The sequence below is a fragment of the Topomyia yanbarensis genome, chromosome 3 (assembly GCF_030247195.1).
Source record: "Topomyia yanbarensis strain Yona2022 chromosome 3, ASM3024719v1, whole genome shotgun sequence".
Classification (NCBI taxonomy): Eukaryota; Metazoa; Arthropoda; class Insecta; order Diptera; family Culicidae; genus Topomyia; species Topomyia yanbarensis.
The window spans coordinates 106,534,376-106,555,188 of NC_080672.1; the positions used below are offsets into that span (position 1 = coordinate 106,534,376).

General features: G+C 37.3%; 1 protein-coding gene across 2 annotated transcripts; it reads left to right on the plus strand.

Annotated features, from left to right (window-relative positions):
• Positions 1-1,857: 1,857 nt before the first annotated feature.
• LOC131688973 (deubiquitinase DESI2) lies at positions 1,858-18,922 on the plus strand. 2 transcript variants are annotated; one of them, XM_058973666.1, is made up of 6 exons: positions 1,858-2,289; positions 2,491-2,925; positions 16,649-16,815; positions 16,881-17,022; positions 17,084-17,172; positions 17,229-18,922. In XM_058973666.1, exons 2-6 carry the CDS (start codon positions 2,791-2,793, stop codon positions 17,305-17,307), a joined length of 612 nt encoding a protein of 203 aa, XP_058829649.1. In that variant the 5' UTR covers positions 1,858-2,289; positions 2,491-2,790; the 3' UTR covers positions 17,308-18,922. The 2 variants fall into 2 exon arrangements, with proteins under 2 accessions (XP_058829649.1, XP_058829650.1); XM_058973667.1 differs by having other exon boundaries at positions 2,832-2,925.
• The last annotated feature ends 1,891 nt before the right edge of the window (positions 18,923-20,813 follow it).

Genomic DNA, 20,813 nt, shown 5'->3' on the forward strand with positions numbered 1-20,813 from the left:
AATCTTAACAAAATCAAGCCGTATCAGAATTTCTATCTATCTGATCACAATAAAAAAAATTACAAACTATAGAAGCAAATTATGTTGTCAAATGAAAACATAGAACTGCATGCTTTGATTGAGATATATCAAAACGCGTTGCCATTTTTATTGATTTTTCAATACATGCAACTGTCAAGCAGATATGAAGAATTGGGTTCTTTAAATCAAGTTTTCGGTGAGCCAAAAACTGATGACCAGTTTGTATGGGACCTTGGCGTATTTAATTTGTATTTGGTTCGAGTAAACCAGGAGCGTCGCGTTAAGGGCGTTGCCTAGAAACGGCGAAAATAAAGAAAAAGAGCCGTAAAGAGCTGAGGACGAATCGGTATCGGAAACGATTTGATGAATGTGGAGATTTAAAAAAATTGACCATCATATAAAAAGTGTATGTGGATTAAGCTACTAGGGCTGTGAACCTTTAAATTTCGACAAAAACAAATATAACATAGGGACGCTCGACCCATCGTTGTAATTGTAAAAATAAGCTGAACAGCGCGTTCCGGCTCATGGTCAGGCGTGTCGCGAGCGCTTGTGGAATCATGTCGTGGAAGGCATATGCGTCATAGTCGGGATTATCCCTATCTTCATTACCATAGAGTAATTAAATTCATTGCGAATACGGGGTACGAAAGATTGCGAGAGCTGACTCGATGGCCAAGTAGTAACAGAATTGGGATAATGCGGAGAACATAAGATGGACCCACCGGCTATTTCCGAATGTGTGTTTGTGGGTGAACAAAAATGACGAAGAGATAGACTTCCACTTAACGTATTCCTATCAGGTCACGCCTGCTTCAGGAAATACCTACATCAGTTCGGTCACGCCCCTCACCCTATTGTCTGGATTGTGAGTGAGTGGAGGAAGCGCACCGGAGCACGTGATCTTTGACTACCCCAAATTTGAGGAAGCACGAAGCGAGTTACCGGCTTTGAGCACAGAGAATGTCGCACTACAGATGTGTAAAGTGTCGTTGGTATAATGTTTATTTCGTTTCAGTATGTACATGCTTAGTGGAAGCAGGGAGACGCTGTCTAGCAGGTATTTCGTACACAACATCAGCTGGACCGGACCTGATTATCACGGTTAATCAGCAATAAATAATATCTTTTACAAATATATCAACGAGTAATACACGAGACATGCGAAACCGCTTACCCTATATTCTCTTTTTAGGGTGAAGTAACCAAAAAAACGGGGTCCAAAGTGATGGACTGAGGCGAGATGTTGGGTACGCGCAACATCTGGTTGCAGTTGAAAATCGAAGAATTGACTTGCGCCTTTCGTTTTTTCCCCATTTGCAGAGTGGGCAACTAAAGCGCATCTTGTGTACATGTTAGAGAATCAACTTGCGCATCAACTACACGCTCTAGTTCCGCACACTGAAAATAGGAGAAAAATCGAAAGGCGCAAGTTCGCACTATTTCGATTTTCAACTGCAACCAGAATATGTGATTTGACAACCACAGCCTACCCAATGAGGTTGATACTAAGGTGTGGCAATGCTATTGCTCTCTCGCTCGATCTCTGTAAAGCACGTGGACAGCAGATATATGGAAAATATATGGAGCTGAACTTTATTACGTAATACAGTTACAGAAATTGAGCGAGAGAGCAATACAGCCAACGTTGATGTACAGCATTGCCTCATCTTAGTATCCAGTACATTGCAGTCTACCCCTGAATGGAAGACCTTACCTGTGTAAAATAAAATGAGCGTGTGGGCTAAAAAGGCCTTGTTAGAATATGCCCAACGGAAGCCTTTTGGAAAAAATTCCCTTAATCTGACAGCTGTCCAAAAGTTCGATTGCACTAACACATTCGCATATTAAAAAAAACCCTGAGAGAGACAGGGAGGACGAAAATTTTTGTGTGCTGAAAATTGTAAATTCGGAACCGAAGACGCCAGATTTTTAGTTTTAAGTGTCCCTAATTGTGTCCAGAAGTACCTAAGAATCTCGCCAGCATATGATTCCATAGCAAATCGTTGAAGGAGTATGAATTATTGCCGTAGAAACATTGACAATAGCAACAATAGTTAATATTCACGCACTCCATATCAATGAAAGAAAGTATTACGACGACGAAGAAGACGAAAATTAAAATCAAAGCAACCGCGGTTGGTGCACGTACTATCCAGCAAACATCCAGAGTACGAACGGGGAAGTGGCCACAATCTTCATTTTTGGCACCAGGTGGTTGGCTGGTTGAGTATCATTTCTAAACTCAAAAGATTCATATTCCTGCTGGTAAGTTTTTATTTTCTTTCGTATGTGTGTAGACTAATAATTTAGAAACTTGGAGATGGAATGTTTATCAGGCAAAAAAGAATATTGTAATGTTTTGACGGCTAGGATCCGGAACACGTTCAATTTCTTGTAGGTCTAGATGCCATCACATAAATATTTTCCCATTTTCTTTATAAATATCGTATCTCCTATTTCTTTTAGTTGCAACCTCTTTCTGTCGAACCCACCATCATTCAATGTACGTATTGAGCTAGAATCATCAACAAAAAAGCTCCTCTTGCATCACAACCTGTCGCTCTTGGTTTCGACTTAGTTACCAGATATCGTCAGTCATTCATTCACTCAGCCAGTCAACTTTAGAAGGAACTGTACGAAATTTGCCAGCATCAGTGTTCTATCATTTGCACGCACACACAACCTAAACCAACCGCAGTTTTCACATCATCCCATTGATATTCTTGAACGCTGCTGGATTACTCCCCGTTTTCGTTGGATGTTGTGATGTTCTCAAACGGGCTTCCCTGCAATCTGCCCTTCCCCAGCTGTCTCGGGGTGCCAAAGGATAGCGGAAGCGACGAACTGCTACCGACAGCGATGGGAAGCCGCGAACCGGTCATACTCAACGTGTACGACATGGTAAGTTGTTGATTATTTGTGTTAATTGTACTTGTTACTTGACCACATGCCGGGCAACCGGGATACCGAAACAGCTAACAATCGTCCAAGGCATCTGCGTTTTGTTGCTCGTGCATACCAAGATCAATTAACTCAAACCCACTGAGGACGGTTTAATGTGTATAGGAATCTCGCCCATCAGTTACGATGATGATAATGAATGAAATGAATGAGTCATCAGCGGCCCTTGCGCCAAGCATTAGTGTGGTGTTATTGGCTGTAAAACTTTGAGTGAGGCAGGGCGACGATCATGTTCTTGTTGCTTTGTTCGTTCTTTATGGGACCGCGTATTCCGACCGTTGCGATAAAGTGTTGCCCTAATGTATATGAAGACCAAGCGAGCTTTTGTTTACTTTATCGTGGGGTCAACGACGCTGTGGTCAGAGATTTTTTTGCTGTTGTTGGACTGGGTGTTTAACGTTCGGTTTCTGCCCACATTGTAATAAAACATTTTTCACCGTTGGTTTGTGGTTAGAGATGCAATCTAAGTGTATTTGAAGACGGAAATTTATGGCATTTTCATTTTCACATGGTGCTACGTTGGTGTAGTGTAAAAATGAGATTTCATCCGAGTTTGAATGAGTGTATCGCCGGAACCACTGATGAAGTGTAGAATGTCACTAGCTTTGTGAACGATATTAATATACTTTGAGATGAGATTAGCTGTGTCTAAGTGGAATATGTGAATTTATATGTCGAGAAAATAATATAAGGGAGGAACTGGAGAGAGTATAATTTATGTCTTAGGATAAACATACGTTGCTGATTGTTGTTTATTTACGACGCGATGTGTTATATGCCGGCGGATGATGATGTTTGAACACTTAGGTACAAACATACATAACAGTATGTATGTTCTGGGCCTTCTTTTTTAAAATTCGTTTTTCGTTCACTTTTCAAGAGGTCAAATTGCCTCTACGATGTACCTTGTACGCACCATACTTTCTGTAATTGAGAAACTTGGAACAATTTGTTGAAAAATATGCAAGAATTTTTTTTATTTTCATGGCAGCGTTTGTACAGCTATTGACTGTGACGGACAAAACAATACGACCATTATAAAATTACAGGATTCATCATTTTTTCACATATTAAATATCGAGTCAGTTTTGTACATATCAAAAAACATAACCTAAAACACCTAACAGTGAGATAAGATCTTTCGTACATATATCACTGTTGGATTACTCATTAAGTTGCAGAAGTCATGCAAAGTGGGTACCCAACTAAAGGTGGGATGAAAACAGTTTCGAGTCCTGCACAAAAGAATCCTCGCACAAACAGAAATCAATAAAACAAATGGCATTAAAAAACGAATAATGTAATCGAATTCTTAAATAATAACTTAAATAAACCAAATTAGTTCCGTTCATTTAAAATTAGAAAAAGCTAAAAAAAAATAAATTAACAAATTGAATGAAACAATAAAGGGGGAAGGGGGGGGGGAGTTGCTTCTCTGACCTTCCGGCCATCTCATCACATGATTTGGCATTCTTAGTATGTATAACAAAAATAAAGATCTGGCGCAAAAATCCTGTCAATCCTATATTTCATTGGATTATCTGCTCTAAAAATATTACCAAGGACCGTTCATAAATGATAATGCTTAGTGACAGTTGGGGAAAAGCCATGAATTACCGAGAAAAAACTAAAAAATTGAGACGCACTAGTGGAGCGGGGTTAATAAAACCAACAACAATTTTTAGACTTTTATGCGAGACATTGTTTATGAATGGACCCCAAACAAGCAATATTCCATAACGAATCGTGATATTCGATGATAGAGCAGTCGATGATAACATCGGTGATAGAGTAGTGGGATTAAGGCCAAGTTCCCTTGGGTCGTGCAAAACTGAGAAGCAAAATCAATTTCGGCACAGAGAACAGACTTCCATCTCAAGCGTAAAAGTTGAGTAAGAGGCGCATCCAAACGTAATTGGAATGTTACCACCAAAGGTGGTTCTGTCGTCGTTCCGTTTGGTGCGTGAGTTTTACTGAATTGATATCCAAGTGATCGTTATAATTATGGGAGATGCTAGTATGGTGGTTGTAATGACCCATCAAATAGTTGTTCAAATAACAAAATAAGCTTGTCGTCGCACCGAAGGCCAGACATAGCGGTCGGTGATGAGTCGAGTCGTTGCACGTACTCCAGGGTCTGAAGCGCCGTGCAACTTAGTGATCATCTGTTTTCAAAAACTTCAGGACAAACGGTCGAATAGCGTCTGTAGAGATATCGCAGTAGATAGGTACAGATGACAGCGGGGTGCTATCAGCTTCAGTGTTGTGTTTGCTGGCGGATCCAATGAGTTTGGGACCGGTTTTTTGTTGGTTTGTTAAGACATCGAAATCAATAGCATCATTTGTTTGTGTGATAGCTGGACATACCGGATGTCCGTTGTGTATCAGGTCCGATGAGAGGGAAAGGCAGCCAGGGCAATTGCCCTGGGGCCCGGGTCGTATTTACGTTTTTACCCGGAAAATGGGCGAGCAAAAGTAATTTCTTTGTGATCGTTCGCCTTACTAAATTGTTATATGATGAAAGCGTAAAAAATAGAAAAACTTTTTTTGATAGTTGACATTTATTAAAGCCAACGTTCTTAAGGAAGTTGTCTAATTTGTGTACAAGTTTCAAAAACGAGTTTTATTGCATGAAACGACGGGATACACACAAAATATTGAGAAGCCAATTCAAAGTATTTTCGAAGAAAGCAATAGAGCGTCAATCAGCAATACGAGTGCACGGACAAACGCATTCGTCCTCTTCTACGTTCGCTTCTTTGCTGGTGGTGCCGGTTGTTGGCTTGGAGACACTGGGCGTGATTGTTTTTGGGTGAATATTTGTTCCTGTCAGATCCGTAGATATTGGTTTTGCAGCCGTTTGTGGTTTGGCATAAGATAACGATATGTTGTTTACGGTTGTAGTAGGTGGGCTTTTCATAGCTGTCGCTTTTGCACAAAGTTTTTTATGGTGCAGCGTCTTTTTGTAGAATTCGCGCATATGAATCTACCATGAAACGTCCCATTTTTGGTTGATCCGCATAAAATGGTTACGTATGAAAAAGTTGATTTGTACGGAAGTATTTCCACCTCAATAAAAACGTTAGAGACACCCGGGAAAATGCGAAGTTACACCTCTTATGGAAACCACTTCTCCGTATCTTGACATAAATTTGTTAATCACAATGTCAGGGGCGTGTGGATATAATTCGAATAAGCACATCTCTCTAAAGCACTTGCCTATACGGGGATAATGTTGTTAAGGTGGCACCTTTCGTTGATGTGCTGCACATTGTTCCGCGAAATAAATGACTGTGCTTCTTAATGTTTGATATGGTGCATCTGCAGGGCGATAACTTCTTCCGGATTGAGCACAATCTGCACATTTAGTAATTGTTTCATTTCCCGAGTAGCTGGTCTTACAAAAATCAATAGCAACACAATTCGTCTGCACACGTTTTTGCCGTGTATCTATAGCGGAGCGATTTTTAGTTTCTACTCTGGGCGAGATGAGAAGGTACACTGACCTTATTTAACCGGTGTTTAAAATGGATATTTTTTGTATTTTTATAGCACGTTCTTTCTTTTTCTTCTAAAGTGTATTGTGTTGAGATAGAACGGTGATTTTGGGCCTCGCCAAAGATGCGTGTGATGTCTATAATTATAATGTACGAAATAAACTAATCAAATCAGTTCAGTTCATCCAACAGCAGCAGTTCTCGGTTGCCACTGTACTTGCATTTGTCTAATTTGCGTCTTATTATTACGTTCTGTGTCTATATTGTTGTCGGGTCCTACATATTCTTACAGCATATCAAAACCGGCTTCTACGTTAGACATATCACATTGTTTATTAATTAAACCTGCATAAAATCTACGATTAGAAACGGTTTTCTTGGATTCAATATGAGATAAACTTACATAAATTGAAAATCTTTTTGATTTAATCATTTTAAAAGAGAATTTCGAACTGCTACCTTCTCATTTTGCTTACAACAAAGGCTAAAAACTGCTCCATTGCTACCAGCAAATAAATCAATCCGTGTGTCGCTTTGTCTGCACAGTAGAAGCATAATATAGTGTTCCAACCCACTATGTCGAAAAAAATGAGTGACAATTACAAGCAGAAAGTGGCCTATTGTGATCAAACTGTATTCCTGTTTACTTTTCGACACGTTCATTAAGTGGTGTATTGTTAAAAGTACAAATTGAGCTAAAGATGGCCAATGTTTACACCATACAATTTCACCATGTTATGATTATGGTCCAGATCATCAATAAAGCGTGTTTGTTTTGCGAAACGAAACATATCCGCTCACCGTTAAAATAAAAATTCTGAAACCCTCCGGAGGTTGGAAGTATTATTCTTAATACTGTAGCACCTGCAGAACGTTCAGTGGGTACATTATTGAAAGTTTTTTTTCTTTTGCTGTGTCGATAAAGAAGGGAAGTTATTTTTAAAAAGCACGGCTTTATGTTAACATTGCTGACAGCCATTAAGGTGCTTCTGAACTAGAGATGGTCGAGTTTCAATTTTTTCGAACCCGAACCCGAGAGCTTGAAAATTGGAAAACCCGAACCCGAACCGAGCCCGAAATTATAAAATTTAAAAAACCCGACCCGAGCCCGAACATTTTTAAATTGAAAACCCCGAACCCGAGAATGAAAATTTTCTAAAACCCGAACCCGACCCGAACCTTAGAGTTTAAAAATTTGAAAACCCGACCCGAAGCAGAAAATTTAAAATTTGAGAACCCGATCCGAACTCTACTGGTTAATACGGAAAATCAACTAAAGATCCCGAAGATTTTTAATTTTAGGCACCAGAGCTGGATCCATAGCTCATCTAAGAATTATAGAATCACTCGAACCTGAAGTAGCACCATACACGTCCAGTAATATCTACCTATGGCACAACGAATTACTGGCGAGTAGAATTTGCATTTCTATTTACTATTATTGAGCGTCGAATTTGTAACGTTCTGAGAAACTTATAAATCGTCGATATCTTAACCGGAAAGCAGTATAAATCGGCGGTTAACTCATGGGAAGAGCTTAAAAAAGTTGACATCGCTGCATGAACTTGAAAGAAAACGAAATTCAATTCATGCCCGCTGCGATGAATGAAATTTTTGGTTCGTTTCCATCGTCATTCGTTCTCCCGTCCGTAGGTACGGACATGTTCGGTTTCGGAAGCAAAGTGAATTTTATTTCTATGCTGGCTCTGAGAGGGATTATCGATCAAAAGTGCACCAGATATAGATTACGCAGTTCACTTATGCTCGAAATCGTAGAAGATGCTAACTTCTGGCTTCAAACTGTCGACATAATAACAAATGAATGCTTGGGTTGGTGAATGAATTTATATTTCCTGTGCACTCAAGCATTCTATTCTGCATGAAATGAATTTATATTTCCTGTGCACTCAAGCATTCTATTCTGCATGAAATTTTGCCAGTTTCAAACAACCATGCCCGTCGTACTTTATCAAAAATTTCTTATTTTTTATCGAAAACCATTGCTGCAAGAAGAGTTTTGTATAATTTATTAAGCTAAGCTATGGCAATTAGCAATTCGTTTTTGACAGTTTACACGACGTCACCCGCGTTATTGGTCGAACCACTCAACTTGTGTCGAAAGGTGTAAATCAAGATTTTCTGACGCATTCTTGATGTAGCATTAGGACGATCGTCTATGATGGGGTATATAATCTCTTTTATGCTTTAGATCAGCGGCTCTCAACCTTTTTCGTACCAAGGACCTCTTAGAAATTACGCTGGGTTGTTGCGGACCCCCACGGATAAACATCGATATTGTATGCTACAAATATATTATTGTTTCCGCGCGAAGGAAACGGAAACGAAACGATTGGCAGCTGGCACCTAGAGACGTCCTTTCGTGGAATTGGTTCTTTTACTGAGATAAACTTCTTCAGACTTTAGGCTAGTGCTCTACGATATGAGAGCCGGCGCTTCTAAAGTGGAATTGTTTTACATCAATATAAGAACAGTTCTTTTAGCGCTGAGATAGACGTTGAAATCAAAATAGACTAGTATCTCACTGCAAGTGGAGACCTATATTACTATTACGGATTTCAGAACGGTTTTCGCAGCGAAAGAACCTTTAAAACCGTATAGGGAGAATTTCGGTGTGTATACCACGACGCATCGATTAAGACTAACCGAAAAATTCTAACTTTATTAACAATCTTTGGCCTTATATACTAGTTCCTAGCCTAACCAAATAGACCTCTTGCATTGATTACATTATTTGATAGGCAAACATTTCCCGTATGCATCTCATGCTCTGGTTCTATTTTTAATTCTGTTTTCTTCACCCACGCATGGCTGAGGGCTAGCGCATGGTTTGTGTTTGTTTATACTTTATTTGAGACGTTGCACATTGCAACGTTTGACTCGTCGCGCGGTAACAATTATATTCAGTTTGTTAGGAAACAAATCTTGAAATTTCCTTATGCACTCGGAAAAAATATTTTATTTCGCGGACCCCCAGCAACGACTTCACGGCCCCCTGTGGGTCCGTGGACCACGAGTTGAAAATCACTGCTTTAGATAGTACGGTATGCGCGCCACTAGAGATGGAGTTCCCAGATCAATTCTAAACTTCTACAAATTCGCTAATGACTTGAACAAATTTTTGCGATCAATTCTTTAAGATCGTGGATATGTATATATTCTCATGAAGGAATCCGAATCATGCAACAGCCCAGCCCTGGGACAATCTGACAGAAAGTGCATGAATTTTCTCGATCTTAAGGAATAGATCGCAAAAAATATTGTGTCCTTTTGTTCGGATTTATAGAAGTTTAAAGTAAAAAGCGTGTTTGTAACGTATGTTATGAACACCGTCAGTGCATCTAGATTTATCTCGGTGTAGATCTAACGTGTCTTTCATTTGCTCTCAGCCTACCTGGTAACACTTGCTAAATGTACGACGGCCAAAAACTTTCAATCAGAGACTCGGCACCTGGGGAGATGTTGGTTCAAATCCAAAGTTTTTCGTTATTTATAACCTCGATTTATTTTATTTTAAGTTTTTTTTATTAAAAGTGGAACCTACCATGTTTTCTGTTTAAGTTTAATGGAACGAAGACAAACTCTAAAAAAAAAATTTTGAGATATAACTGTTTGAATGACCTGCATCTTAAAAAATAAATAAGATGATGTACCTGTTACTCAATTTGAGCCGTCATGATGCCATCAAAGTACACCAAATTTGTGAGTTCAATATATGGTCAAGGCTTCTGTCTGTCACGTTACATTTTTACGCATATTTCATAAGATAAGTCAGCAAAAACAATAAAACCATATTCTATCACAACTGCACATTATTAACATCACTAAACCGCACATTTTTTCTACAGAAAGTTTTTTTCTATCATGAACCGTTTTCACTTTATTGTCATTTTGATACGTCTGTCACGTTACACAGTTCGCAGTTAGTTTGGAGCTTGCCCGACTAAATAGAAAAAGTCTGTTCCGTTGGCCCCCACATTTGCATGAAAACAGCTTTAGGTTGAAGCTTAGAAAGCAAGGAAGAGTTTGAAATATAGTTTTCCTGAAGAAAAACTTTGTTTTCGATTTTATGGAGTATTCTCAATGATCTGTCACGTTACAGTTCTGCATTTTCATTGAAGCAAGGATATCAAGACAATCGTACACAAATCATCCTTAATCTAGGAACTGAGTATTAACGGGAAATTTCATGTTTATTTTGAAAAACATATTGGTTTTGATGAACAAACGTGAACAACTTTTGAAAAGGTCGTAATTTCACGAAGTAACATATTATGTCGAAAAAAAATCCAGAATAACTCGAAAACATCTGCATTTTGAAGGATAATTTTACGTGAGCATTTTGAATTGAAAACCCATTTTGAAATACATTCTATAACTAAATTATTCAAGGAAAAAAATTTAAATAAAAATTCAAAATAAAAGAATTTTTAAAATATGTCAAAACTTTTTATTGTTATTTGCTCTACGATGCAATTATATTTTAAAATTTTTATATTTGCAATTAAATTTTAAACGTGTTATGTTTTTTTGCATTTGGTGTTAATGAGTAATTTATTACAAGGGCGTATTTTCACTACTACATATCTTTGTTGAAAAAACAATCAAAATATTTCGAATTTTTTTTCTTAAGAGCATTTCGCTTTGAAATTATATTTAGTATTAATATTGTATAAGAAATTATATTTATGACTGGCAAATACTAAGAAATTTAGAAGAATACTTGAAGTTAAAAATGTTTTCTTACTAATAACTTCCTAATAGTGCAATTATGGTTTCATCAGTTTACAGGCTTTCGTTAACAAAAAAAACATTGTTTTTCTGAAATTGTATTTTAATTTTTTTTTGTTTTTTAACAATGTATTTGTATTTTTAACACTTTTTTGGTTTTTTTTTGAAAAATTTCACCAAAAAATATTCACACAGAACAATTAATTCCCTAGAACTCGCTATCATATAGTTTTGCTGCACAAATGGCGATTTTCGAACAATATATATTGAGAGTAGTGCATTCAAGACCTCATACGCCCTGTTTAAATATAACTCTTGAATAAAAATTGTTTGATTAATATTGAAAAATACTTAGTCTTCCATATACATGAAACGTAAAAGGTTTCATCAGAATCAAAGATGGTCACCAATATTGACGCAATTGAATCAAACTTGATAGAATTGCTTTACAGCAGAAAAAATCTGTCACGTTACTTAAGATAAACTGTGTTTTCTTAAAAATTAATAAAATTTTAAAGTTTTCACAATACAGTTTCAAAAAGTAGACTCAAAGTAGTAAGAAAAAATGCAGGTTTGACATTGTATGCATGCTGTTGGTGTGGTCCACAAAACTTTTTTGAATTTTGGATCTGTCACGTTACAAGTTATTTGGTTTCCATTACTTCATAACTGAAAATAAGCAGTAATCCATATTCATCAAAAATTTTCAAGCAATATAATCAAATTTAAATTAGACTACGATAGAAAAATGTGGTTGCAAGCAAAATGTAGAAAATATGGATTTTGTTTACCTTTTTATCTCCTTACGGTCTTTTAGTCATTTTCAGGTCATGCAAGTAGCATCAACAAACTTTCATAAATGACAGACATGAAATTTTTTTCAAACAATTTGACGCAATGATAAAAAATAATTTCGCCTGTGGTTGCCATTTTCGGAGCCTTGACCATATGGGAATAATCAAATTGTCCTCGAGCTGCAACTGCCTTTGTAGTCAATGGTTTAAAAGCATCTCGTATAATCAACGGTGTAAAAGCATCGTGCTGGATCTAAATTCAATTATCATTTTCATTCATCTTTCTGTTAACAATATACATAGTTAAATATTAATGTACAACCTTAATTCAATCTGTATTAAAAATACTGCTATTCAAAGGACACTTTTGAAAACTTTTCGAATGTTTGCGACTGTCATCTATTCGTATCACGAAGTTAGGTTAATCACTACAAAAAGAGACTGGGTGTTCTGTATAGACGTAAACAGCGTCAAGAATTGTTTGGGTTTGATTTGTTCAAAATCCGACCCGAGTCAAAAAATTCCAAATTTGAAAATCCCTAACCCGACTCCAAAGATTAAAATTTCAAAAGCCCAGACCCGACCTGAACCCGAGAATTTCAAATTTGAAAACCCGACCTGAACCCGAGAAGTTTAAATCTACAGAACCCGAACCCGATCATTTCTATTCTGAACTAGCTCTATTCTACCACACTATTTCGCCTTTTCCGACACTAAGTGTGCTTTAATGATCTCTATAGAACAGTGAAGCCGTAAAGAATATGTTTTGTATGCGAATATATAACATATCTAAAACCATTAAATAAAGCTTCGTAGTCTCTTGGGTATATTCCTTACCCCTAACCTCACCACTTCCCCAATCCTTCACATCAGGGAAATCATGACAAGACGATTCATGGCAAGGCACAAATCTCCGATCAACATGGGGATCGTACAATTCTTGAGTACCCGCAAATTGAAAAACTCGCAGCTATGGCAATTTCACCTGATTTGGATACCACGGAATAAGAAGCTGTCGAAATTCACCTGTCTGGCACGCTATCTGTGGATGTGACAATATGGGTCAACCGGAGACTAATAGAAACCACGGACTCACGAGTTTCCCATGCCTAAAGAGGTACTAACTCATACTTAACTAGAGGGCCCGGCAGTAATACAAGCCTTGGGTCCGGCGCGGTTCTCGACGGCGCTGATTCACTTCGATGTTTCGATGCTACCATCGTACAAAAGAGTTGTCCCCTTTTTGCTTCTCTCACATAGGGGAAAGTGAGGCAATATCGCCATGTGGGGCGAGTTGAGAACCCCCGTTTTCAAAGAATCTATGAACAATTTTCGACTTTTTTGTTTGCACGTATGCTCCGTCAATCACTATCAGATGATGTAATACTTCAAGTGCAAACTAAAACAAATCTTTAATAACAAAAAATATAAAAACCTGACGGGATGTCAAAGAACTGAAAATGTTATAAGATTCAAGTTATATGATATAAGCATTCGCATGACGTATGTGCGCGGTAATTGAAAAATGCATGCATCTCCGTGTTATTTAACGTCTATCTAGCTATTTCAAACATAAGAATAATTTAACAAGACTTTATAGTTTCCACAAAAAATTTGCGAAAATGGCTTTATAGTATGGGGCAAAACGAGCACCACGCAAATCTTATATGAGTTTATGCATTAAATCCCGTAAAGTTATCCCTATGTAAACGTTTTATACCTGAAGTTACTGCAAACGATACATGGCCTGTGTTAAGCCAAAGCGGACCAAGCGCCATTTTGAGATACTTTATCTAAAATCGCTTTAACATCCAATGTAACACCAGGAACTCTAATATCTATTGTGTTTGGGAGCTCAAATAGCAAATGAAAGCAAGCGTTCTTTGACTTTCTACGTAAATGATAAGTTATCGAAAAATGAATTTTGGTACGAAAAATACACGAAAAAAATTATGGCACTTAGTTCGGTTTGGCTTAACGCAGGCCAAATAATATTTTGCTCGAGAAAATTACACGCAAAGTTATTATTAAAACAAAATGGACATTTGTATCTCACAGTTCCGAAAATACTGTTAAAAAACTAAAAGATGAACTTCATTGCCAACTAAATGTCAGTAAATCAATGGAAAATATGATTCTTATTAAGTGTAAGTGAAATAAATTTTAAATTTTGTGATAAAATGCCATTTTTGCAACATGATCATATTGCCCCTTAATATTGCTCATATTGCCCCACAAGGGTTTTACCAAGCCAAGAAAATCTATCATTACAAACAACGATTATTTTCAAAGATTTTGAATTTTCTACAGCACGTTAATTAACTGCATGTGAAGAATATGTTGTATTCTACCAATAGAGGGCAATTTGGGATTATTTGTATGTTTTGATGCAGATATATTTGCCTTCAACCTTAGGGTGCTCATATTGCCTCACTTTCCCCTACTTGTTTGTGCTCCATGGCGGTAGTGGAACGATTTCTTGGTTCACTCAGTGAGGGCGGTCGTTGTCCTGCCAACTGATTTTCAGATAGGGCACGTGATCATACTCGCCATAATCACCAGAAAAGGTTTGCTCCAGACGCCTGGTAAGGGCATCAACAAGGTTTTCGAGGCTAAGAATAGTAGGCTCGTCTTTCGAACGGATAACGGCAAACCTCGTTTTTAGGTGCCTTCGTTATCTTGTTAGCGATTTTTGCTTGATGACGAAGACCATAGTTCGGTAAAGCGGATTCGGCGAAAGTTACGCGAAACGAGTCCTATAGACAGTATTTCCCATCATCGATTGACAATGATTGCAATTTCTTGCACTACAATATCTTCACTGATTGAAGGTCAGAGTTTCTAAAACGGTCGTCTCCGTCCTTCATCAGAACATCGACTGTTAGACTCGCATCACTGACTACACCATCGATCTCCACATCGCGGGGACGAATATTCCATCGTGAACGGGTTACTACTAGCGATATCGTTGGCCTGTTTCAGACCATCTACGGCTACACGCTGTTTATCTGACTGGAGCTTTTTACGGCCGAGTACTGTTTTGTCAACTCCCGCACTATAGTTATACTGTTCAGTGGTTCATTTTTGGGCCGGAAGTATACCACTCAAAGACCAGTCGAATCTTCCTGGTACACTCGATGGCGAGTAGTATTAAGTACAATTAACGGAGGGAAAAGAGAGGAGTGGCATAGGTGCTTCCATTTCGTTTGTGGTTATCTCTCCTAGACTTACGAGTAGTCCTGAATATTTCGCTAAGTCTTCAGTGTTAATAAATTACTGCGGGAGCAATATGCTCGACCGCACTATTTAACGTAAACCAAAATTAAAAAAATCAAAAACAATAAATCAATAAGTAAAAACAATATTCTTCACCAGTTGGTTTGTGACAAGCTGGTAGATGAATTGATCGTTCGCTTCTTTTATCCGTCACCCGCGTGACCTTCACGCAATGGAGAGTTGGGATGAGGTTTTTCGTCGAAACAAAGCCGTCTTTCAGGAAAAGAGTTGTGTTTAATACTGCACTAATATGCGTATAAGTGCACTGCTTGATATAATATAATGTTTATACTCTAACCCTTGCTGGAATAAATACCTTCGCCGATATCACCTAACTCGGGGCGAAGACTACATATTAAGAAGACTGATATCTCTTTTCTTCCCTCATACAAACGAGAAGTGACAGAGGTTGCAGCGCCTCCATTGGAGGAAAGTAGGAAGCTTAATGTAAAAGTGTGTATGTGTGTGTACATCACTATGGAAAGTACTACCTTTACCCGCGAGTGGCATTGCTGTTACTGTCTCCAGGTTCTGGACAGAGTTGCTAGTCTTCTTGGTATGCAGTCTTCATTCGGGGTAAAGCTAAACTAACTAACGCGCGTGCGTAATGAACGAGCGTTCGGTTACGAATGACCGTGCCTTCTACGAATTTGCGGTGGTCTGTACTTCAAATGAACAAGTAAGTCTTTACAAACTTGCAACAATTATTGGGCATGCATGATAGAAATTCGATTGAAAAAATCAAAAGCGTAATATTTTTGCTAAGCTACCGAAGACTTCCGAAGAAGTTCTGTAGATTCCACGAGTCCGTAGAAGGAAAAAAACACAAATATGTAGACCCACGGGAAAATCCGTAGGGTTGGCTACCCTCAACGCGAGAGAAGACAGACCGAACAACCCCTATCATGCGGTGGGCAACGCAGCTAATGCTTCACCGTCCCAAGGAAAAGATTCTCAACACGCAACAACAAACTGCGTCAACGAGATAATAGAAATTAATCTTAGTTGTTTTTATTTTTACATATTGTAAAAGCATAACTCACAGTTCAGTTATGCTAACGCATTGAGCAATGTTTTTGAGGAAACATTACAAGTATTCCACTTCAAAACCAACAATGCATTAAGCTACATACTGCCGTGATACGCATAACAGTCCCATTTGCTATGGATTTCCTATGCAGGTGGGACTGTTATGCATATCACGGCAGCATATTGTATCAGCATACACACAGATCTCTGCTGTTGCGTGGATGTAGCTCGGTTTAAGCACAAAACGGTTTAGATTTGACCCGCTCTTTTTAACGACTGAACAAACTGCACTCTAAAGATTTTCTTCTTCTTCTTCAGTACTGGATTAACGAATACACGACCTCGATTGGGCTGGGTGTGTTCCATTCGGGTGTCGAGGCGTTTGGGACTGAGTTTGCCTACGGTGGCCACCCGTTCCCGTTTACCGGTGTATTCGAGATATCACCACGGGATCACAACGAGCTGGGTGATCAATTTCGGTTTCGGTGAGTTCACTGCTACTGCTTTTCCAAATAGATACCGTTAATATACCGTTGATTCGTATTTCAAGGCAAAGCATACAAATCGGTTGTACAGACTTTACCGAGGAGGAAGTTCGCCGGATAGTGGAAGAGCTGGGGAACCAGTTTCGTGGCGATCGGTATCATCTAATGAACAACAATTGCAACCATTTCTCCGGGTCACTAACACAGGTAAATGGACGCCTCACTGGGTTTTCTCATTCAGCTACTTAATGAAACTGATCATTTTTAGATTCTCTGCGGGCAGGAGATTCCAAGTTGGGTGAATCGATTGGCTCATTTCAGCTCCTGTGTACCTTTCCTGCAGCGTTGTTTACCGAAGTATATCTAACAGTTTATGCCAGTTGTTTGGAAACTTATGCACCAATCTATTTCAGGGAATGGCTAACACCCAATGCCTTACAACAGTCGATAACAGCCATACAGGACCGGGACGAGGATTCCAGTCCTTTTTGAGAATAGCTTTTAGTTAGGAATAGTAATACCATAGCCGCCGCGCCACGTGATTCCGACGTCGGGGTAAACAGTAAAGCAACAGCGCAGGCTAACATGGAACTTCCATTGATTAGAGGCAGTGGAGTAGCAGAGACCACCACTAATAACTCGGTATACAGAAACCGAAAGAAATGAAAATGAGGCCCACAACTTCCTGATAAGGCGAGTAGCTGCGAGTGTGAAGAGTTTTTTCTGTTTATTTTTACAACTCAGCTAGGAGAGTTTATGTTTGTGTATTTGTTTTCTGTCCAAAACCCTTCTCAATGAACCAAAAAGAAGAAAAAATCTATATCCATAAATATATTATTATGAAACGTTTAAATATTTGAACAGATTGTGACTCGTTGCAAGTTTTTTTTTCGTCAACTGATATTAAAGAAACTCAGCTTTTAGCTTTTCCTATAGAGAAATAAGAAAGGTAAAAACGAACGGGTTAAAAGTATTCGTTTCACATTTAATTCAATATAACAAACTGTAAACTAACAACAAATATAGAGTAAGTAAAAGTAAACAAAGTAAACGAACATCTAATAAACGTTTTAAAAAAATCTATATGGATCTAAAACAGAGAAATTAGTTTAATTAACAAAATGGTTTAATTACAATGTTTGAACGGCAACTAAAACCCTATCTGATGTAAGCAAACCCGTTGTTGGTATTAAAGATGCAGGCAGACGAAAAGGGTATCAAACATAGAGTTTATTCAACAACAAACGGAGAGTGAATATACACATAGTTAAAGAAAGTGACAATGAACAACATCCAAATAACACTTGTACAGTAATCCCCTTATACTCTTATTAAAAGTGACGTTGACAAACAAACACGTGTTGAAGAATCTAGGCTATGGAAAATCGGAAAGAAGTTTTTTTGAGGTTGGGACCTATTGAACGGATTCCAGGGAGCTACCATGAAAATACGTTCGTTGTGACTACAATCGTATTTATTTGCTCTTTTGAAACTAGAATTAACTGTACTATCATTAAATAAACGAAAAGTATTTAGAGAGATGCAAGGGAGAAGTAGTTTTTATCGGAAGTCGCGTAGAATAATTATTCGGCACCTGTGTCATTTGAGCAGGGACCTATTTTACTTTGTTGTTTAGAAAGCAAAATAGAATCTTTTTTTAATGAAAACTTTTTGTATAATTTTTCGTACATATCGTACGTTGAATTGCCCAACTTTTTGTCATATTCCTGAAATAACAAGAAAAGGAAAAAATGTATCATGAACAAAACTACAATTTCTATCAGTAAAGCGCTCACAATATAGATATTTCCTAAACTTTATTTTTCTACACAGAACAAGCAACCGACCGATATTATATTCTTACTCGGTTAAATATGAAGATGCGGAAGTAATTCTGATCCATAGTATTAACACAACTACTGCAAAGTTCAAAGTTGCGTTTCAGGAAAAAAAACACGTGTGAACCAAGCAGGTTTTAATTTCTATGAAATAATCATAACCCTCACCAACCAACCACAACAAGAACAACAATGCCATTTTCTCGAACTTCTGTTTTTTATGACTGAAAAAGTTAATGAATTAAATAAAGATATTATTGACGAACTGATGGGACTGTATTTCAATCAAATCGATCCGGAAACGCCGAACTTAAAGGATGTCATTCTAACACCCTGTCGTACCATGAACATCGACAAGTTTGCACCCGTGTACAAAATTTCGTGCACGCGTTCAACCTCAAACATGCTTTTGCCTTTGTGTACAGGTTCGCATCGAACACCGAACCTGTTATATATTTTAAAATACATTGTCTACATTGTGCTCGTAATACCCATTTCATCTATTTCGGCATTAGATTCATTTCATTGGTTTGATGTATTTTGTTAAGTGGAGTATGGAAGGCGTATCAACTGTTACCATAATGCACCATAACATTTCTAACTTTTTGTTTCCTTCATTGCATCCATTATATTCACCTTATTAATAGGCAATATCGTCATTATCTCAATGTTGTTCATCATTTCACCATCACCATTGCATTACTCAAACAGTTACCTTCTATCATTGGAATGAGATTCTCTGTTCTATTGTATTATATCGCATTATATTGTATTATATTATACTATGCTTTATTGTGTTATAATATATTATATTGTATTGTGTTGTGATGTATTATGTTGTATTATATTGTATTGTATCGTATTGTATTGCATTGTTTTATATTATGTTATACTGAGTTATATTGTACACTCAGGTTTTCCATCAACGCGGATTCTTTAAGTTACGCATTTTTCATTTTCGCAGATTTTTCAATCTATGCGGTTTTCATTTCTGCGGCCTGTATCGCCCGTGTAAAGAAAACCTGAGTGTATTGTATTGTGTTATATTGTATTTGGTATTATGTTGTGCTGTATTATGTAATATTGTATTACATTGTATTGTGTTATATTATATTATGTTATATAGTTATAAAAAATGTATTTTTTTGTTTTGTATTGTATTGTATTTTATTGTGTTATGTTACATTGTATTATACGGTATTATATTATATTATATTATATTATATTATATTATATTATATTATATTATATTATATTATATTATATTATATTATATTATATTATATTATATTATATTATATTATATTATATTATATTATATTATATTATATTATATTATATTATATTATATTATATTATATTATATTATATTATATTATATTATATTATATTATATTATTCATTCCTTACAGCTTTTATTATTTTTTCAATTAGGTATGAACGGAATATCCATTATATTTATCGATATTGAGCTATTTGTCTACTGTGCTATATTACATATTATACAATAAATGTAATGTACGATTGTATACTATTCCCCCGAAAATCATTCCCCAGAAAGCCATTCCCCAGAATTCCAACCCACAGAATACCATCCCCCAGAATATACTATTCCCCAGAAAGTCGTTTCCCAGAATGTACCATTCCCCAGAATTCCATCCCCCAGAATGCACCATTTCCCAGAAAGTCATTCCCCAGAAGTTTTATTTTTTATTTGATCTTTTTAACGTGCTACAGTCGTGATTCGCTGGTCGGTCCAACTAACGAATCAAATTCTTTAGTTGGACATAGACTGTGGCCCAACCAACGAATCACTACTGTTCCCACTTCCATCAAACGACATTCTTCGCTTTCGATTCGTGCACATTTGAAATGATTTGCATTGTGTTGAAACCTGAAGTTAGGATGACATTATTTGCTAATTCATGTTGTGTTGAATATTGCGATAAAGACAAAATAAAACACTGAAGTGTTTTTTCCCCAGAAAGAACTATTGTCCCGGAAACATGTAGAACAAATTTCAAAATCTAATACAGGTGTGTTGTGAGAGACATTTGGCAACAATAATAGTAAGCGGTAGGGCCCCTTGCTAGGATTAAAAAAAATGAAACTGTTATGTAAGCACTGAGAATGTAAGTAAGGTTATATGGTGAAACCAAA